Here is a 22107-nt window from a genome sequence, read left to right as displayed (position 1 = left end):
TGCACATGTTAGCCCTGTACTTAGCCATATTTGTAATTTTTCCTTTAAGAATGATCAATGTCCTGAATTTCAATAGCAAAGCCGTTTTATAAAAAGTGAGAAACAGGCAATGTAGACAATTTTAGACGTATTTTCATGCCATCAGTGCTTGCTAAAGTTATTGAAAAGGCTGTATGTAACGATAATTGATTATTTTATATCACATGCTGTCAAATGTATAGTTCTTTTTTAGATGTCGTTCAACAACTGAAAATGCTATATTCTATTTTCTCTGTGAGGTACTGGATGGATTAAACAAAACGTTTCGAACGCAAGGCATATTTTTTATTTAACTAAGGCGTTGGATTATGTTGAACACAAAATATTGCTCCAGAGTTGGACCACTACAGAATGCTGGGAGTAGCTCACAATTAGTTCACCTCTTACTGTAACAACAGACAGCGAACGGTTATTATTCACAGTGTTGACAGTGGCTGTGATGTAAGGTTTGAGGTTGAGGGAGGGGGGGTGGGGTGGAGGATATTGTTCAAAGACCTAATGCTGCCATTTTTACGGTATCTGAACTAAGTGATCGACACGAAAATTGGTCTGCTTGGCTTATTTTCATTCGGTTCTATCGTATGGTATTACATTTTGGTGTAACTCTTCCCATTCTAAAAGGATACGTTTGGCTCAGGCAGTTCGTGCAATAATTGGCTCAGGATTCCCTAGAATTAGCAGCTTTCACTCTGTTAATACTCGGCATATATCAAACCTGCATTTGGATTGGACTTCCTTAACTCTTGTACAGGAAGGTGCGCAGCATACTGCTACATCCATTTTCAATACGTTACCGCAAGAATACAAAAATCTCAGCAGTAATCCACGCGCTTTCACATGGAAACTGAAGGATTTCGTCATGGGTCACTCCTATTCTGTTTAGGAGTTTCTTGAAAAATTGATTCTTATGTTGTATTGTTGGTTGCGTTTACTTAAACTTGTGTCTTGAATTTTTTTTGGTTTATAAACATTTTATTTTATCTGTTATTACTTTTATGCTGTAATTCCATATACTGACACAATCCATGAACTTGGAGATTTGCTTCTCAATTTGGTCCTAACAAACTAGAAAATAAAATAAATAATACATCTTCAGGTAGTCCAGAGAGTGTGCTGGAGCATCTAGGACACAGATTAATTACACTATCTTAATCATGTAATGGAGTTCTATTACTATGAGTGTCATCAATTCCAAGGATCAACTCCTGATAAGAACTGGAGTATTTAAAGGGAGCTGATGTGAGGCTATGATACAAAGCTCAGTCTGTAATAACCGCATGTGTCCTCCTTATTCTGCTATATTCACTTGACAGGCTGTTAACTCGTTGACACTTCCTTGCTATGTGCTCTTGTGAAAGAGATAGAATTTCTTGCAACATCCACTCCTGGAAATTGAAATAAGAACACTGTGAATTCACTGTCCCAGGAAGGGGAAACTTTATTGACACATTCCTGGGGTCAGATACATCACATGATCACACTGATAGAACCACAGGCACATAAACACAGGCAACAGAGCATGCACAATGTCGGCACTAGTACAGTGTATATCCACCTTTCACAGCAATGCAGGCTGCTATTCTCCCATGGAGACGATCGTAGAGATGCTGGATGTAGTCCTGTGGAACGGCTTGCCATGCCATTTCTACCTGGCGCCTCAGTTGGACCAGCGTTCGTGCTGGACGTGCAGACCGCGTGAGACGACGCTTCATCCAGTCCCAAACATGCTCAATGGGGGACAGATCCGGAGATCTTGCTGGCCAGGGTAGATGACTTACACCTTCTAGAGCACGTTGGGTGGCACGGGATACATGTGGACGTGCACTGTCCTGTAGGAACAGCAAGTTCCCTTGCCAGTCTAGGAATGGTAGAACGATGGGTTCGATGACGGTTTGGATGTACCGTGCACTATTCAGTGTCCCCTCGACCATCACCAGAGGTGTACGGCCAGTGTAGGAGATCGCTCCCCACACCATGATGCCGGGTGTTGGCCCTGTGTGCCTCAGTCGTATGCAGTCCTGATTGTGGCGCTCACCTGCACGGCGCCAAACACGCATACGACCATCATTGGCACCAAGGCAGAAGCGACTCTCATCGCTGAAGACGACACGTCTCCATTCGTCCCTCCATTCACGCCAGTCGCGACACCACTGGAGGCGGGCTGCACGATGTTGGGGCGTGAGCGGAAGACGGCCTAACGGTGTGCGGAACCGTAGCCCAGCTTCATGGAGACGGTTGCGAATGGTCCTCCCCGATACCCCAGGAGCAACAGTGCCCCTAATTTGCTGGGAAGTGGCGGTGCGGTCCCCTACGGCACTGCGTAGGATCCTACGGTCTTGGCGTGCATCTGTGCGTCGCTGCGGTCCGGTCCCAGGTCGACGGGCACGTGCACCTTCCGCCGACCACTGGCGACAACATCGATGTACTGTGGAGACCTCACGCCCCACGTGTTGAGCAATTCGGCGGTACGTCCACCCGGCCTCCCGCATGCCCACTATACGCCCTCGCTCAAAGTCTGTCAACTGCACATACGGTTCACGTCCACGCTGTCGCGGCATGCTACCAGTGTTAAAGACTGCGATGGAGCTCCGTATGCCACGGCAAACTGGCTGACACTGACGGCGGCGGTGCACAAATGCTGCGCAGCTAGCGCCATTCGACGGCCAACACCGCGGTTCCTGGTGTGTCCGCTGTACCGTGCGTGTGATCATAGCTTGTACAGCCCTCTCGCAGTGTCCGGAGCAAGTATGGTGGGTCTGACACACCGGTGTCAATGTGTTCTTTTTTCCATTTCCAGGAGTGTACATTACAAGCTAACAAGTATGCTAGTCTCACTTCCTTTGATTATCTGTTGCAGTTTCCTTTCAGCTGAATTTGTGTACTCGACAGATGGTGTCACAATATTTCATCAACCTGAACCACCTGTCACATGTTGACTTGCTTTCTGCTTCCAACCCTGTCTCCACCATGATTTGCGTTTGCATGTGGCAATGTGAATGAGATTTAATAATTTTTTCTGTGCTCCATCTTCATCGTTCTGCTGAAGGAAAATGGAGATTATAATTTAGCTCCCCACCAAGAACGAGGTACTTAGTGACAAACTCAGATTAGGTGGTGGTAAGTTCCTATGGGACCAAACTGCTGAGGCCATCGGATCCTAGGCTTACACACTACTTAACCTAACTTAAACTTACGATAAGGACAACGCACACTCCCATGCCCGAGGGAGGATTGGAACCTCCAACGAGAGCAGCCGCGCGATCCGTGGCAAGGCGCCCCAGACCCCGTGGCTAACCCGTGCGGCCTCAGATTAGGATGAGAAAGGAAACTGACTGTGTCCATTCAAATGAATCTTCCCACCATTTGAATTCAGTGATTCAGGGAAAACCTAAATCTGAATAACTGATTGCTTTCTCCCTGAATGCGACTCCACCATGCTAACCACTGAGTCACCTCCCTCAGCAGTTCTGCCGATAATATGTGGTAAATCATTTATGTATAATCAGAACATTAGAGGTCTTACACTTCCATTGGACACAACTGATGTTACTTTTGGGTCTGTGAAACATTCGCAGTCCAGTATAGCAGAAAGGGATCTACTGGTGAAATATCCTACGAGCCAATCAAATATTTGTCGACGATATTCTGTATGATCCTACTTTGATCAGTAGATGACATTGGGCATTCGTCTTGTACGAGGGGCGTTCAGTAAGTAATGTAACACATATTTTTCTGAAAGAAGGTTGGTTTTATTCAGAATTCCAATACACCATATTATTCTCCGCACTTTTGATTACAATACCCTTATTTTTCAATATATTGTTGTGAAGGTTCAAAATTGTGTTATCGGTTTCTTGTCGTCACGATATAATTTCATCACTTCAGTCCATTGCAACAGCAACCAAGAAGAAGATACATCAAGGAGAAGTTTGTGATATTTATCATTTCATTGTAAAAAAGTCTGTGTTGATGTATATATTTTAGAAAAATGCGTACTGTATCCAACCAAGCAAATATACGTACAGAGACTGCAAAAATCACCCATGCATCGTTTGCAGACAGCTGAAACTTTGAGCACCAGGTATCATCCTTGGCTGGCAAAGAGTCTATTTTAATTTTTCAGAAATGATGTAGCGCCCTACATTTGTCCGCAGTAATTGTTCAACTACACTACTGAAGGGGTTTTGAGTCAGTGATTATTGAGGATCTGAGGAGATAATGTGCTTGAGTTGGTAGTACGACATATGTATTACTGCACGTTAGTTAGGACACGTTTACAAGTTTCATGATCGATACACACCTGCAGCAAAAATTGCATAGATTATTTTGTCAGTGTCAAATTTTTCATGATTTTATTTAAAAAGCATAGCAAGCAGTTCTTGGACTGAGCTATGTTTAAAATGCAGAGTGTAGTGACTTCAACTAAGATGTGTTTAAAATGCAAAGTTTGAAGAGTGCAGTGACTGGTCTAGAGCATGATGAGTGTCACTATTTTCTGAATTTTGTCAGAGTCGGCTCCCTAGTATTTTGCGGGACATTTAACGAAAAGTCTAGTGATTTTAAGTTGGCACTAGCATAGTCGATAGTGGCTCATACGCTGTGCGGTACTCGATAGCAGAATTCATGACTCGTTAAAATACGACGACATTACAGTTTTGACTTCAGTAATTTTATCTGAAGTTGTCCGTATTGTGTTTCCTGGACTACTACTTGGTGCACGCTTGATTCGATCGAGCTTCCTTCTCAGCATTCCAGCATTCGGCATGAACCTATTAGGACACTTCCGTCGTCCTAAGACGTTGTATATATTGGCAAAGTCTACACACCGTTTTTGTCACCGTCTCATCCTGTTTCAGGCCAGCATCTGTTAGCTTTCCTTTTTCTCAGACAATATGCCCTACCCAGTGTGCTCCCGTTCCTTAATCATGGTTAGGTGATTTCTTTTTCCATTGCCCTTTCCGGCGCTTCAACATTCTTGACATTATCCGCCCATTTCATTTCTTCAGTCTCCTCTGAACCCACATCTCGTATACTTTAATTTTATCTCCACCTATTTCATTGTCAAGCTTTCACAGCCATACAGAAAAAACCCCAGAAGATGAATTTCACAAATCTTTTTTTTTTAATTCTGTCGCCAATCTGCTGAATAATAAGCGTTTATTTTCCTGGAAATTTTGATTTTATTTTTTTCTCGCTCCAGTTGTCAGTAAATATGCTCCCAAAATATCTGTTCTGTGCAGACTGCTGTGTTGTTTTCACCGCTACGGTCGCAGGTTCGAATCCTGCGTCGGGCATGGATGTGTGTGATGTCCTCAGGTTAGTTAGGTTTAAGTAGTTCTAAGTTCTAGGGGATTGATGACCTCAGAAGTTAAGTCCCATAGTGCTCAGAGCCATTTGAACCATTTCTCCGTGTATTTTGTTTCTTACAAAAGATATTGTTTTTATATTCCAGTAGGAGAATCTATATTAGTTATTTCTTTCCTTCCTGAAATGACCTGCGGCCTGAACTGCTGGACGGTTTGTCCCCCAGCTGCCGTCAGAGGACTGTGGTGGTCTACTGCCGGTGATGTTCATGATCCACGGCGGAGGGCTGGCCGCTCTGTCGGGCAACGAGGACTTCTTCCGTCCAGACTTCCTCATAGAGAAGGGCGTCGTGTATGTATCCTTCAACTACCGCCTCGGAGTGCTGGGTGAGTACATAAAACAAACGTCATACACGTTAATGGGAGCTGGGCCCATTGTGAGAAACACGAAATACAGACTAGTTGAGAATTTTAAAACTGTTGTTGCTTACAGTTTGTTCCATGACATGTAAATTGAAGGGGATCGCTGTTTTCAACTGCACCGGTATGTTACACGGAATCAGCGGTGACAAGTGAAAATGTGTACAGGATTCGAACCCGGGATCTTCTGCTTACTAGGCAGGACACAGCGTTGTCGCAACTGCGAGGACAATTCTTTTTTTACGGTCTATCCGACTAATACATATTTTTATTGTTTTTTGTGCAGTTGAAAAATGTGTTCTCAAATCGGGACTCGAACCCTGGACCTCGTGCTTACATGGCAGACGCTCTACCCGACTCGACCATTTTTTTTTTTCATGTACTGTCAGCACCAGGCAGATGGAGGCAAAGAGGGCAGGGGCCGAAGATATATATATATAACATTATTGTTAAATAATATTAGTACAGAACATAGTAAGAAATAAAGTAGGGTGCACACGTACTGAGTACAGACCATATTTAAAAATGACATAAAGTGTACACGCAATGAGTACAAATCATACTAAGGAATGAAATATAGTGTTCCCCCAGACCTGTCACTGAGTTGATCAATTATTCCCGTGTATTCTATTTTTGTTTCCATATATTACTTAAATTATAGAACAAAACTGAAGTAGTAATTAAGGTAAAATAAATTACAGATTGCCGCATCCAGTGGCGTGTGTTCTTTGTACAACATTGTAACCTCCCAACAGTAAAATTGTTTCCGCAGACTCGCAATAATAATCTAACCTCCCAATGAAAATGTGACTCATATATAATCTTTCAATAATTAAGTGACTGTGAGCCTAAATTGGCAAATCTGGACGTCAGCAATTCTGAGTCATCACCCTGAAAAGTCAGTCTGAATAAACTGAAAATTCTTACTTCAATTAAGTCGCCGGATAACGCGTATATATCTCTCCTATAAGAAATTTTTCTGGCACACCCAGTGCAATGCGGGCCGCTAGATTTGTCATGTATAAAAGGAAACAATTGATTTTTCTTTACGATACTCGGGATGACCGTGGATTATTTAAATTCAGGTGAATGATTGTCAAAAGCTATTTTTATAAGAAAGATTCTTTTTAAACATTTACATTGGACTTCATATAACAATAGTACAAAACCAGTTGTTAAAAATTATATGTGCGTGCGGCTATAAATAGTAATTTTTGATTCTACTTTATATTACATCGCTCAGGCACCGCCACCGCTCTCTACGGCTGGCCCCGGCAACTCCATACAGTACACGAGTGCTCTGTGTGGGCTATGCACGCGACAACTGCTCTCTAAGAGCGACCTGATCCAACTACTACAACTGCTGCCGACACCGCTCATTGGTCTGGGATTCTATTGTAGCATACATTTCGCAGGTAGCGCGTGAGCAATCCAACGACGTTACATCTACTCGAGTGCGCTTGCAATAAATTCCTCAGCCATGGACCTCTTACAACATAACTCATAACAGGCAAAAGGGTGACAGAAAAACACATAACAAACATTCATTCAAAAACATATTCACAATTTACGTTACACTACTGGCCATTAAAGTGGCTACACCACGAAGATGACATGACAGAAGCGAAATTTAACCGACAGGAAGAAAATGTTGCGATATGCAAATGATTAGCTTTTCAGAGCATTCACACAAGGTTGGTACCTGTGGCGACACCTACAACGTGCTAACACGAGGAAAGTTTCCAACCTATTTCTCATACACAAACAGCAATTGACCGGCGTTACCTGGTGAAACGTTGTGATGGCTCGTGTAAGGAGGAGAAATGCGTACCATAAAGTTTCCGACTTTGATAAAGGTTGGATTGTAGACTATCGCGATTGCGGTTTATCGTACCGCGACATTGGTGCTCGCGTTGATCGCGATCCAATGACTGTTAGCAGAATATGGAATAAGTGGGGACAGGAGGGTAATACGGAATGCCGTGCTGGACCCAAACGGCCTCGTATCACTAGCAGTCGAGATGAAAGACATCTTACCCGCATGGCTGTAACGGATCGTGCAGTCACGTCTCGATCCCTGAGTTAACAGATGGGGACGTTTGCAAACAACAACCATCTGCAAGAACATTTCGACGACGTTTGCAGCAGCATGGACTATCAGCTCGGAGAACATGGCTGCAGTTACCCTTGACGCTGCATCACAGGCAGGAGCGCCTGCGATGGTGTATTCAACGACGAACGTGGGTACACGAATGGCAAAACGTCATTTTTTCGTATGAATCCAGCTTCTGTTTACAGCATCATGGTGGTCGCATCCGGGTTTGGCGACATAGCGGTGAATGCACAGTGGAAGCTGGTATTCGTCATCGCCGTACCGGCGTATCACCCGGCGTGATGGTATGGGGTGCCACTGGTTACGTGTCTCGGTCACCTCTTGTTCTCATTGGCGGCACTTTGAACAGTGGACGTTACATTTCAGATGTGTTACGACCCGTGCCTCTACCCTTCATTCGATCCCTGCGAAACCCTACATTTCAGCAGGACAATGCACGACCGTATGTTGCAGGCCCTGTACCGGCCTTTCTGCTGCCAATCAGTAAAACTGTCCACCTCTTTGTAGCCCACATAAAGCAATAGATAAAAAGTTTGAAACCATTCCTTACATTTGTTATTCTTCTTCAGCTTAAAATTTTCTTCCGCTATACAAAACATGTACTCTTCTAAGTCCGAAGTTTTATTTGTTAAAACGTAAAACACAAACTGTCCCAGAAGCTACGAATAACTCTTATCCTTTGCGGACGGGTAACATTTCCAGTCGGGTATTAAAGCTTCAGTTATCGGTATATGATTTTCTGCTGTTCTCTTGATAAGTGCTAATTTCTGCCTAATCGTTCCAAATTGTGATCCTATTTTCACACAAGAACATGTGCGCTACAGTTGCTACAAGCTGACATCTGTCGCAGTATGGAGATGGCCTCAGTTCGATTTTCCGTAATCGTTCCGCTGTAGGTATTGTTTCGTTTACAACGACTATCTCGGCGCGCGTCACTGCTTACTGCCTCGTAAACAGGAGATCCCAGGTGCAAATCTTAGTCCGGTAAACATTGTCACGTGTCGCCGCTGTTCCGCGCAATATCCCGCTGCAGCTGACAGCAGAGGTCCCCTTCAATTTCCGTACAATGTCTGACAGCTGCGGATTCGCGTGGTTTGTGTTCTTTCGGACATGTCCAATAGAACAGACACCACACATTCATATAATTCTTCCATGACACTTCAGCCGAAATGCTGGATGACAGTAAACTGCTGCCACAAAATTCAGAGGCAGAGTCTTCTGGCCATCATCGATTGTATATTGGTGACATTACCCAGATCTCCTCTATTGAAGGCACTACTGGTGCATGCGTTGTGCACTCAGGTGGACCTGTGCATAGATTGTGTATGCAGTTCTGCTGCGAGTGGTAGATGGAGCGTCTTCCGAGGTGAAAAATCGTCTCATCGGCATCAGATCGATCGCAGAACGGAGCCGCTTCTGCAGAGCTAGAAATTTTTCTGTGATACGACTCCACGCACTGCACTACCACCCCGATTGCCAGATTGATAAGGGCCTCACACAGTCATATTTCCACTTATTCATTGATAATGGAGCTTCAGAAATTTGAAGTATAGGCCACAATTGTTCTTTCACTGTATTTCATCGCGCTGGCGGTAAACAGTGTTCTGCGATAGCGAACCTTCTAGCTCAGCGAAGGCGAGCGTGCCACAGGTGTCCCAAAATGTGCTCCCGAAAGCGCAACTCGTTTACTTTGTGTTAGATTTGCCGTACATGGCATCTTACGAACATCTACCCTGTGGAACTCCAAGTCGTCTTTGACCGATCCCAGAAGCACCGCAGTTTTGACGATGTATGAAAAATCACTTTAAATGTATGTTTTCGAAGTACCCTTTCCATTTTCGTGGAAATATTTCCAATAAATAGAAGGAAGGCTATCGTCTTGAAAGCCTCCTCGTTTTCCTCATTCCGCCGTTTATACGTCCCCTTATCTGCTGAGACATACTCTTTCCAGGAAAACGGTGTGGTGGTGATTCAGCCCTGTTTGCAGATTATGAGTACCTGAGATGCTATCAGTAAATCATGGTCTTGAGAACGCCCAGTATTTGTGACAGATACTCGCATTAAAAAAAAAGGAAAGGAAAAAAATCTCTCGAACAGGCCATAAAGGCCCAAAAGTACCGACCGGCCGCCCTGTCATCTTCAGCCCACAGGCGTCACTGGATGCGGATATGGAGGAGCATGTGCTCAGCACACCGCTCTTCCGGCCGTATGTCAGTTTCCGAGACCGGAGCCGCTACTTCTCAATCAAGTAGCTCCTCAGTTTTCCAAGGGCTGAGTGCACCCCGCTTGCCAACATGGTCACCCATCCAAATGCTAGCCCAGCCCGACAGCGTTCAACATCGGTGATCTGAAGGGAACCGGACTTCCCACTGCGGCAAGGCCGTTGGCAGATGTATTACGACTCTGAAAATACAAGTGTGTATGTGTGAGCTTTCGAAATACATGATGACCAAGTGCTACATCCATCCTAACACGTTTAAAAGCGGCAAACAACTTTCTTTTTTCTTAACGACACCAAATTTTACGTTTTCATGTATGTAGTTCAGACGTTCCAGAAGCTCTCAGGGACAGTCTAAACCACGAGGCTAAAGTGTAGAAGTAACATCAGTATGTCACTAAAATGTCGTAGTCTTAAAGCTGCCTGGTAAAGTGCTCACGCCCAAAAATCTTCCATAAAGAGTTGGGCCTCCAGGAAGACAAGAGACTCCCTATGGCAGGGATCCTTAGGATGTTGAAAAAACACATTGAATAAAAAGTACGTTGATCAGAGAGTATGTTCAAAACAACACTGTTATGTCAGTCCCAAACCTTTTGCCAATGTGATTGAGTTAGTCCATCTGTATCGAAATATTGTGGCACAAAGTTTCTGACATACGGCAACTGTCCCGAGAGTTCATTAAACGGTATAGACTATGTTGGTAGCGGCTGTGGTGATTCATGCATGTGGTGCTGCAGGATTCCTGAGCACGGGAGACCAGCAGGTGCCAGGGAACATGGGCTTCAAGGATCAGGTGATGGCGCTGCGCTGGGTCAAGGAAAACATCGCCAGCTTCGGCGGGGACCCCGACAACGTCACCATCTTTGGCTGCAGTGCAGGGGCGTGGTCCTGCCACGCCCTCGTTCTCTCTCCACTGGCCAAGGGTATGTAAGTGTTTGTCATTTGCATCAACAATAATTATCTTCGAAAAAAGATGTTCAAGTTCTACTTTGATTAAGAAGATACATTACTCGATGAAAAATTGTATGTAGAAATGTGATGTACATGACCCAAACATTGCATGAAGAAGTTACTGTTGTAGTACTTTGTTTCACTTTTTTTTTTTTACTGCAGTTACTCATTTTCAGAGCAGCAAGTGTGATGTGTGAGAGTGCAACGGTATGTCGTATCGTAGTTCTATGTAAGACGTTTTGGGACAGTTCACAGGTATAGGAAGCAATTCAAAGCAGACGCTTACCTATCCTACATTTCAATGCATATGACCACGTAATTTAATTGAATGACAGGGATAAAAATGCGTGGATATAATAGTGGAAAGAAAACGGATGGTAAAAAATTTGCGATTGATACAACGTGCAACTTGCTCCCTCAGAAGAATGAAGTTTATGATTCGGAAGAAGGGAGGAAGGATGCCTTTCAACCACAGAATCCATCGCAGGCACCCCCAAATAACAGAGACACTCAAGGTATTTTATGTGTGCCAACAACAGAAGTTCATGTATTATGTTCAAATGTGTGTGAAATCTTATGCGACTTAACTGCTAAGGAAAGAGAGCAACGGTATGTCGTATCGTAGTTCTATGTAAGACGTTTTGGGACAGTTCACAGGTATAGGAAGCAATTCAAAGCAGACGCTTACCTATCCTACATTTCAATGCATATGACCACGTAATTTAATTGAATGACAAGGATAAAAATGCGTGGATATTATAGTGGAAAGAAAACGGATGGTAAAAAATTTGCGATTGATACAACGTGCAACTTGCTCCCTCAGAAGAATGAAGTTTATGATTCGGAAGAAGGGAGGAAGGATGCCTTTCAACCACAGAATCCATCGCAGGCACCCCCAAATAACAGAGACACTCAAGGTATTTTATGTGTGCCAACAACAGAAGTTCATGTATTATGTTCAAATGTGTGTGAAATCTTATGCGACTTAACTGCTAAGGAGTGAGAGTGCAACGGTATGTCGTATCGTAGTTCTATGTAAGACGTTTTGGGACAGTTCACAGGTATAGGAAGCAATTCAAAGCAGACGCTTACCTATCCTACATTTCAATGCATATGACCACGTAATTTAATTGAATGACAGGGATAAAAATGCGTGGATATTATAGTGGAAAGAAAACGGATGGTAAAAAATTTGCGATTGATACAACGTGCAACTTGCTCCCTCAGAAGAATGAAGTTTATGATTCGGAAGAAGGGAGGAAGGATGCCTTTCAACCACAGAATCCATCGCAGGCACCCCCAAATAACAGAGACACTCAAGGTATTTTATGTGTGCCAACAACAGAAGTTCATGTATTATGTTCAAATGTGTGTGAAATCTTATGCGACTTAACTGCTAAGGTCATCAGTCCTTAAGTTTCCACACTACTTAACCTAAATTATCCTAAGGACAAACACACACACCCACGCCCGGGGGAGGACTCGAACCTCCGCCCGGACCAGCCGCACAGTCCATGACTGCAGCGCCCTAGACCGCTCGGCTAATCTCGCGCGCCTTCATGTATTAGATTGGTGCATAAGTTCGCAGTGTTTTTGTTTTGCTTGTCGGTATTTCGGTTGCTACAGGTTTATTTATCGATAGCCATTTTTCATCCGTAAAAAAATGGCTCTGAGTACTATGGGACTTAACATCTGAGGTCATCAGTCCCCTAGAACTTAGAACTACTTAAACCTAACTAACCTAAGGACATGACACACATCCATGCCCTAGGCAGGACTCGAACCTACGACCGTAGCAGTCGCGCAGTTTCGGACTGAAGCGCCTAGAACCGCTCGGCCACCGCGGCCGGCTTTCATTTGTAGTTCACTGTTGCTATACTGTAATTTTGTCACTTGGAGACAGTGAACGGACCTGCGGCACTATAAAATGGAACATTTCGGACATATTCTTCAGCCTGAGTTCAGTGGAGGGGAAACAGTTGCAGAGGCTGCCAGAAACATTTCTCCAAGTACGGAGATAATGTTAATGGACAGGGCACAGCAAGAAAATGGTTTTCTCTTTTTAAGGAGGATCATTTTGACATTAATCACTCACAACATTCAGGAAGACTTTCATGGTTCGGTGGAGATCGTCTAAACGCGTTAATCCACAGTGATCCAGGTCAGTGCACTCGGGAATTGGCAGATGTGATGAACTATCATCATTCCACCATTGTGCAACATTTGCATGCAATGGAGAAAGTTCAAAAATCGTATGTATGGGTATCGCATGCTCTAAGCCAAAATCACAAAAATCAGCGGGTGGCAGCATGTTTATCTCTGCTTGATAGTCATCGATTGGCTCCTGAACGATACCGACCATTTCGTTGCTGGTGACGAGAAATGCTGTTGTTATCATAACATAAGAAAAAGGAAGCAACGGTTTAACACAAACATAGCAGCAACTCCCTGTACAAAGACATTCGCTCATCCACAAAAGATAATGTTACACGTCCGGTGGATCAGAGTCGGTATACTATGAATTGCTGGCCCGAGGTAGAACCACCGCTGCCGACTTTCGCTGTCAAGAACTGAGACCTCTTGCTGAAACATCGACCAGGGCGACTGCACTGCTACTGCTGCACTACAACGCCCGCCAGCATTCTGCTGGATAGACAAAACAGCACCATGCAGGAGGTGAGTTGGGAAGTCATTCCGCACTCGCCTTATTCACCTGGTATGCCATCAGATTTTCACATTTTCCGCTCTCTGTCGAAGAACCGTGAAGGAACTGTCTTTCCGGATGCAAATGCTCGTTACGGTCGCAGGTTCGAATCCTGCCTCGGCCATGGATGTGTGTGATGTCCTTAGGTTAGTTAGGTTTAAGTAGTTCTAAGTTCTAGGGGACTAATGACCACAGCAGTTGAGTCCCATAGTGCTCAGAGCCAGAGCAAATAATCTGCGAACATGGCCCTATGAGTTCTGCGCCTCAAAGCCACGCGATTTCTATAGTCGCGGAATTGAAAAGTTACCCCAGCACTGGCAGATTTGTTTGAAGGGTCATCATCATCATCATCATCATCATCATCATCATTTAAGACTGATAATGCCTTTCAGCGTTCGGTCTGGAGCATAGCCCCCTTATAAAATTCCTCCATGATCCCCTATTCAGTGCTAACATTGGTTCCCCTTCTGATGTTAAACCTATTACTTCAAAATCATTCTTAACCGAATCCAAGTACCTTCTCCTTGGTCTGCCCCGACTCCTCCTACCCTCTACTGCTGAACCCATGAGTCTCTTGGGTAACCCTTCATCTCCCATGTGTGTAACATGACCTCACCATCTAAGCCTGTTCGCCCTGACTGCTACATCTATAGAGTTCATTCCCAGTTTTTCTTTGATTTCCTCATTGTGGACACCCTCCTGCCATTGTTCCCACCTACTAGTACCTGCAATCATCCCAGCTACTTTCATATCGGTAACCTCAACCTTGTTGATAAGGTAACCTGAATCCACCCAGCTTTCGCTCCCATACAACAAAGTTGGTCGAAAGATTGAACGGTGCACAGATAACTTAGTCTTGGTACTGACTTCCTTCTTGCAGAAGCTGAGCGCTCACTGCATTAGCTTTGCTACACCTCGCTTCCAGTTCTTTCACTATGCTGCCATCCTGTGAGAATATGCATCCTAAATACTTGAAACTGTCCACCTGTTCTAACTTTGTTCCTCCTATTTGGCACTCAATCCGTTTATATTTCTTTCCCACTGACATTACTTTCGTTTTGGAGATGCTAATCTTCATACCATAGTCCTTACATTTCTGATCTAGCTCTGAAATATTACTTTGCAAACTTTCAATCGAATCTGACATCACAACTAAGTCATCCGCATATGCAAGACTGCTTATTTTGTGTTCACATATCTTGATCTCACCCAGCCAGTCTATTGTTTTCAACATATGATCCAAAAATAATACGAACAACAGTGGAGACAGGTAAAGGAGAATATATTATTGATGGCTAAAGTCACTGATGTGAGTGTCTGTTGTGTTTATTAAACTCAATCAAAAACGCTATGAACTTATGCACCAAAACAATCCATTGATGAGCCAAAACATTACAAGTACTGCCAACTGCAAGACTCATTTGCGCCAGGTGATGTTGTCGACATATTATATGGAAAGGAAAGTATGTAAATTAGAGACAAATGGCGAATCGTCATGGTGAAGATACGATTGGCAGATGGGCAAATGCACTGACATAAGTGGCTTTGACGAAGAGCAGATGTTTATGGCGCTGCACCTGTGGTGAGCATCTTGGAAACGGGGAAGTTGGTTGGCAGTTCATGTCCAGCTATTTAAAGAGTATCTATGGAAAGTAGTTGACGGTTTGTAAGACTTGGCAGTCAGAGACTTGCTCAGTCAATAAAAAAGGATAGAGGTCAGTCTGTGCTGTATCTGACTACAGAGTGCAATTCTCGTACTGGGACATATGTTTTGGAGCGTACTGTTCAGCACGCACTGTCGAACGTTGGAGCATGGGACCGTGGAAACTTGTCGCAGGGTAGGGTGAATCACGCTGCTTGTTACACCAGATCACATACAGAGTAATGTCTCCTCCAAACATACACCTCCCAAGTCAGTGGCGTCCAAATTATCCCATGGGAATAGTCACTAGAGCTTGCATGGGGCTTGTGGCAGTAATCAGTGGCACCATGGCAGTTCTGCACTACGTGCACATTATAGCAGGTAAACTATAGCTACCTTTGCCTGTCCAGCAACTGAGTCCTAATGAACCATATCTGAGAATTCGTGTATTTAACTAGCTGTTACTCCCAAAGGCACAGCACGTAAATTTTGTTCATATCTGACAATTAACAAGTGGTGCGATTAAGTAGTAGTCATTCATTAACATTGAAGAGATATCCAAACTTTAGCAATCCTTCTAGAGGAGTCAGGAATCAGTTGAAACGCCTAGCTACAGAAAACTTGTGAGTAACGCGTATCATATTCATTCTTTCATTCCATGATTAACAGAATCCTAAATCTGCCACTGCAACATAAAGAAGTAACTACACTACAATACATCGCATACGAGAACAATTATAACCCTAATATGGTTCTACAGCCATACAACACAAAACACACCTAATAAATACCCCATCAATTATTAATAAAACGGTAAAGAGTGAAATTCCATTAAAAAAGAAAACCATCTACATATCAACGAACTATATGGAAAAACTGTATAATAAAATAACCGCCCTACTAAAAAATACAAGCGTGAATTTAGCCTTCATAACAGTCAATAATATTGGCACAAAACTATGTTCGGGAAATGCTACACTCCCAAAACAATAATCCCTGGTACTTAAAAACTTAACTGCAATAATTGCACAACATTTTGGGGTCAATTCTAGTGTCCTATTCCACTCATCGGCTTTGAACAACGACGCCATACCTAAGGCAGAGACGCTACATAGAGGCATTCTTCGAAAGCAAAAGTATTCGTAAACAAAAGGGTAGCATACGATAAAATTACAGTAACAGATCACGTGGTTAGTTCCTTAGCCACAGATTACGTAAAAAAGAAGTGAAGGTACTGAAAACAAATAAGAACAGAAAAAGGGACGTACACATGTCTGAAATAAATTATTATAGTGATTTATGCGAATGAGGAAAAGACAGAGAACTTTCAAATGCACTGTATGGCATATGATCAAATCATAATATTGTGAAATAGCGTTAATTTTTAGTAATTATTATTAAATCTAACGGGACTAGCACGAAAGCTACGAAAATTCACAAAAAGTCGGGTCTAACAAATACTGGAATCGGTAACTGGAATTAAGTTATATAGGTCAATTCTAGTTACCGATTCCAACTTTTCCATGGTTCAGCTCGTTTTACCAGCAGGCGTGTGCACTGAAATGTAATAGGATTTCTGTATTTGTAATTGCTTCCTGAACTTCTGCAGAAATCCTATTAGCCTACATTTTAGTGCGCACACCTGCTGAAAAAACTATCTAATTAAGAACAATGGAATGGCTGTAATCGGTAACTAGAGCTAACCTACACAGGAGGTTAATTCTAGTTACCGATTTCAACTACTCGATGGTTCGTAATTTTGGATATTCTTGCAGTTAATCAGTGAATTAGGTTTCCGTCGGTTTTCTAGATTTCTTATTCGTCTCAGAACTACAACGGAAAAGTAACAAATATTGTAGGTACAGATCTTAAACTTTTCTCTTTCACATAGCAGTGAAGAGAGTAATACGAAATGGAAAAATCATGTAACATTTCATTGCAGACACTTGTTGTTAAAACCGCCTAAATAACGAGCCACGGAATGGTTGGAATCGGTAATTAGATTAACCTATATAGGTCAGTTCTAGTTACTAACTCATAATATTAATCATTTTTCCGCAGAAGCAATTATAAATGCAGAAATCTTATTACGCTTAAGTGACCACACCTGCTGGAAAAACCAACTAAATAATTACCGTGGAATCGCTGGAATCCGTAAGGGGTATTTCATTATCTAGCTTAATTCTAGTTATCGATTCAGATGTTTGTTAGACCATACTTTTCGTGAATTTTCGTTATTTGTGTACTAGTCCCGTTATATTCAATAATTATTATTAAAAATTAACGTTATTTCACAGTATCATTCTCTACACACTAATGGATTTAGAGGTTCTCTGTGCTTTTTTCTTTCTGGCATCAATTACGATAATTTATTTAAGACATGTATACTTCTCTTTTTCTGTTGCTGTTTGTTTTCGTTAGCCGGCCGCGGTGGTCTAGCGGTTCTAGGCGCGCAGTCCGGAACCGCGCGACTGTTACGGTCGCAGGTTCGAATCCTGCCTCGGGCTTGGATGTGTGTGATGTCCTTAGGTTAGTTAGGTTTAAGTAGTTCTAAGTTCTAGGGGACTGATGACCACAGATATTAAGTCCCATAGTGCTCAGAGCCATTTTTGTTTTCGTTACCTTGAGTTCTTTTCGTTTTAATTTCTGTCTAAGAAACTGACCACGTGAACTGTGAATGCAATTTTATAGTATGTTAAATTCCTTTCTTTACGAATGTGAACAGTTGCCTTCAAAGATTGCCTCTATGTAGCGTGTCTGGCTTAGGTATTACGTCATTACTCAACTCGACGAGTGGAAGCGGACACTGGAATTGACTTGAATTACAAACACGACCTAAAAATAAATATCTGAGAGTGAACAACTAACTGTCAAAGCTTAATTTCTACAACTGTCAAGGCACTGTCAGAATAATAAATAACTTTTGTAATATACGTGCAAGATCTGATGATCGAACATCTTTAAAACATTACTGGAAAAATATTACGTCCAAGAACTACGGATAGCAGACAGTTTGCTCAAAGATGACATATATTCATCTACAGCATCTGAATGTGAGTACAACACAAGAAAGACACATTATAAATGATATTTTATGTAAAATACAAATAAGTGCAATTGTTTGCAGATGTACTGATGGAGGTGATGAAACCGAAAAATAGCTTATTTAGGAAAATAAATATGGAGCACCATATTATCTGCTCATTCTCTCCATGAAGTGTAGCAGTTGCGTTTTAGGTAGGCACAAGTATATAATTATAGCTTTGCGTAAAACTATTGAACCTCAGCCAGTCGGAATAATTCCACTGCTGATCTTCTTGCTGGTGTCTGCCATAAGCTCGGTAATGATGGTGCAATAGCTTATCTAAAATTATCTCTGAAATTATATCTGACCTTCATACACCATGTGTAAAGGTCTGTGTGCTATGATATAAATACGTATGTCGATGGGCTAAAGTCGCCCAATAAAACAGTCAGTTATATAGAATAGAAAAACAGCTTTTCTGAACATTAGAACAGGACCGTATAAAGCAGGGTGCTTACTGATATCTGGAAACCATCAATCTACACGATTTACGGCTACACATTAGAAAGTACATGGATTTCATTAAATGAAAACTGACACGACGTACCTTTGATAACTTGTGGTCTATATTTGGAAACTATTAACGTATAAAAGCACAAACACTGACAATATTGCCCGAGTTTGTAAGCCCCTACTTTCCGAATATTACAAGATTTCGCCAATAGCTGCTCAAAAACGTCTCTACAGGATTTAATTTCTCTACTAGTACGTCTATATTCCTCCAGATCCAATCGACATCCTTCCGAATTTCATCTGTGTCCTTCTTTCTGTCCCTACGCTCACGTAGCAAACATCCGATCCCTAGATTCTCATACTCTCGCAGTCTTAATTCCCATACACCGCGTACAACTACACTGGTGTCGAATTTAAGGCAACAAATCACTATTTTCTTGTCCTGTGTCTAATCGGCGATATAATAATTTTGTCCTGTGTCTAATTCGCAATTCATTTTCTCTCCCTGTTCCTGCCGGCCGCGGTGGCCGAGCGGTTCTAGGCGCTACAGTCTGGAACCGCGCGACCGCTACGGTCGCAGGTTCGAATCCTGCCTCGGGCATGGATGTGTGTGAAGTCCTTAGGTTAGCTAGGTTTAAGTAGTTCTAAGTTCTAGGGGACTGATGACCTCAGAAGTTAAGTCCCATAGTGCTCAGAGCCATTTGAACCTCCCTGTTCCACTCACAAACAGAATGAGGGAAAAATGACTGGCTATATGCCTCTGTACGAGCCCTAATCTCTCTTATCTTTGTGGCCTCCATTGAAACACCTTCCATTTATGTCACTTACTGACTTTCTACTTTCGCCAGCATGATGGACTGTTTTTAATACATAAATGATATCCAAAATTCGATTGCGGCACTAATGCACGTTAAAGAAAATTGATACGTTACACATAAGTCTATGTGCAGTAGTTTATGTAAAATTTAAAATAACAAATGCAGAATTTTGTTACAGTGCTAACAATCAGTTCATAACCTGTGTGTCATCAATTATTATAGTAAATGCGGATATGATACCATTTACTTCTTGAATTAATTAGAATTATGACATGTTTAATGGCTCTTAAGTTATGGTCTAAATTATGCAAATTAATAATCAGTTAATTAAAAACAGAATAAAAATAAAAATCTTGTGAATTAAATGTTGCATGTACTGTGTCATTCGTCTGCCCACATAAACTGGCTTGCTAATTCTGTAGGTTTCTTGTATTAAACGATATGTTGATTTTTAATTAAAGTTGAATTAAAAAGCATCTCACAGGTTAACATAAATGTGACAAATATCAGTCGATGTACGAAAATGAACACTACAATTTTAGGGTTTGATCTCTTTCGTACCTTAAATATAATAAAGATTATTAATTATTTACTGAATTTCAGTTATACAAACCTTCTCAGTACTGTAACTTGAAACATCTTGTAGTCACTTACAGTTAGGTATGAGATTGGAGAGGTAACATCTGTGTTCGTCTGAATAGTGATCCAGCCATGCATGTGTTTGGTGGTATAAATTTTTTTCGTCGGTCACGACACTTTGAAATATTTTGTGAGTTCATTGGGGACGGAGTTTTTCTGCAGTAGTCAGTACTTGTTTTATTTCTGCCAGTACTTACATTTTTGTGCGTGAAGTTTATTTTAGCTGTTATTTTGTAGCCTTGAGCCTGAACTTCAACACAGTTGCATTGTGTGTCAATTAGGCTCATATTTAGTTGCATTAATGTGAACTTCAATTGATTTTCGCTGTGAGCAATTCCTGTGTATATCAGATGTTTTACTTATTTACTATATATACTGAGTTCAGTAACCATTATATACACGGTTTGATTTAATTTCCGTTCACTTAATCACGGAGCAGCTTATCACAGGCTACAATTGAAGTACAATAATCTGTTTTAGTTAAACAATTAAGCCGAACAATTGTAGTTGGTGCACCTATCTTCAATCTACCAATTATTTGTTCATGTGGTTAATACATCAGAACCAAATTTATTGGTTGGCTTCTATTTAGCAATGCATACAATAATCGGCTGAAGGTCTATCATTTGCTGAATAGATAATTAGGATCTGCTTCTTGAGTCTTCCTGAGCCAATCATTATTGCAGAACGGTGATGAGTGGATTGGATGTATGCAAGTGTATCCTACATTTCGTGTCAGTCCCTGCATGCAGACACACTGAGAGAGAGAGAGAGAAATGTCCTGGTAGTGTTTGACATAAAATTTGGTTGTGTGCTATGAATCTCTTTAATGTTGTACCAGGATGTATATCAGTCAATATTGTACTACATATAAGTAAATACACTCCTGGAAATTGAAATAAGAACACTGTGAATTCATTGTCCCAGGAAGGGGAAACTTTATTGACACATTCCTGGGGTCAGATACATCACATGATCACACTGACAGAACCACAGGCACATAGACACAGGCAACAGAGCATGCACAATGTCGGCACAAGTACAGTGTATATCCATCTTTCGCAGCAATGCAGGCTGCTATTCTCCCATGGAGACGATCGTAGAGATGCTGGATGTAGTCCTGTGGAACGGCTTGACATGCCATTTCCACCTGGCGCCTCAGTTGGACCAGCGTTCGTGGTGGACGTGCAGACCGCGTGAGACGACGCTTCATCCAGTCCCAAACATGCTCAATGGGGGACAGATCCGGAGATATTGCTGGCCAGGGTAGTTGACTTACACCTTCTAGAGCACGTTGGGTGGCACGGGATACATGCGGACATGCATTGTCCTGTTGGAACAGCAAGTTCCCTTGCCGGTCTAGGAATGGTAGAACGATGGGTTTGATGACGATTTGGATGTACCGTGCACTATTCAGTGTCCCCTCGACGATCACCAGAGGTGTACGGCCAGTGTAGGAGATCGCTCCCCACACCATGATGCCGGGTGTTGCCCTGTGTGCCTCGGTCGTATGCAGTCCTGATTGTGGCACTCTCCTGCACGGCGCCAAACACGCATACGACCATCAGTGGCACCAAGGCAGAAGCGACTCTCATCGCTGAAGACGACATGTCTCCATTCGTCCCTCCATTCACGCCTGTCGCGACACCACTGGAGGCGGGCTGCACGATGTTGGGGCGTGAGCGGAAGACGGCCTAACGGTGTGCGTGGCCGTAGCCCAGC

The 22107-nt window shown here is 42.6% G+C and overlaps 1 protein-coding gene across 1 annotated transcript in view; it reads left to right on the top strand.

The window, feature by feature from the left end:
- Nucleotides 1–22107, top strand: part of LOC126292205 (esterase FE4-like) — a 132922-nt gene that overhangs the window by 48372 nt on the left and 62443 nt on the right. Inside the window, exons 3-4 of the mRNA XM_049986057.1 lie at nt 5570–5729; nt 10831–11016. Coding sequence (XP_049842014.1) covers nt 5570–5729; nt 10831–11016 — 346 coding nt within the window. The remainder of the gene's footprint in view (nt 1–5569; nt 5730–10830; nt 11017–22107) is intronic.

Source organism: Schistocerca gregaria, chromosome 9 (genome assembly GCF_023897955.1).
Source record: "Schistocerca gregaria isolate iqSchGreg1 chromosome 9, iqSchGreg1.2, whole genome shotgun sequence".
Lineage (NCBI taxonomy): Eukaryota > Metazoa > Arthropoda > Insecta > Orthoptera > Acrididae > Schistocerca > Schistocerca gregaria.
The sequence above is the reverse complement of the archived record's forward strand: the minus strand, read 5'-3'. Positions and strand labels throughout refer to the sequence as shown.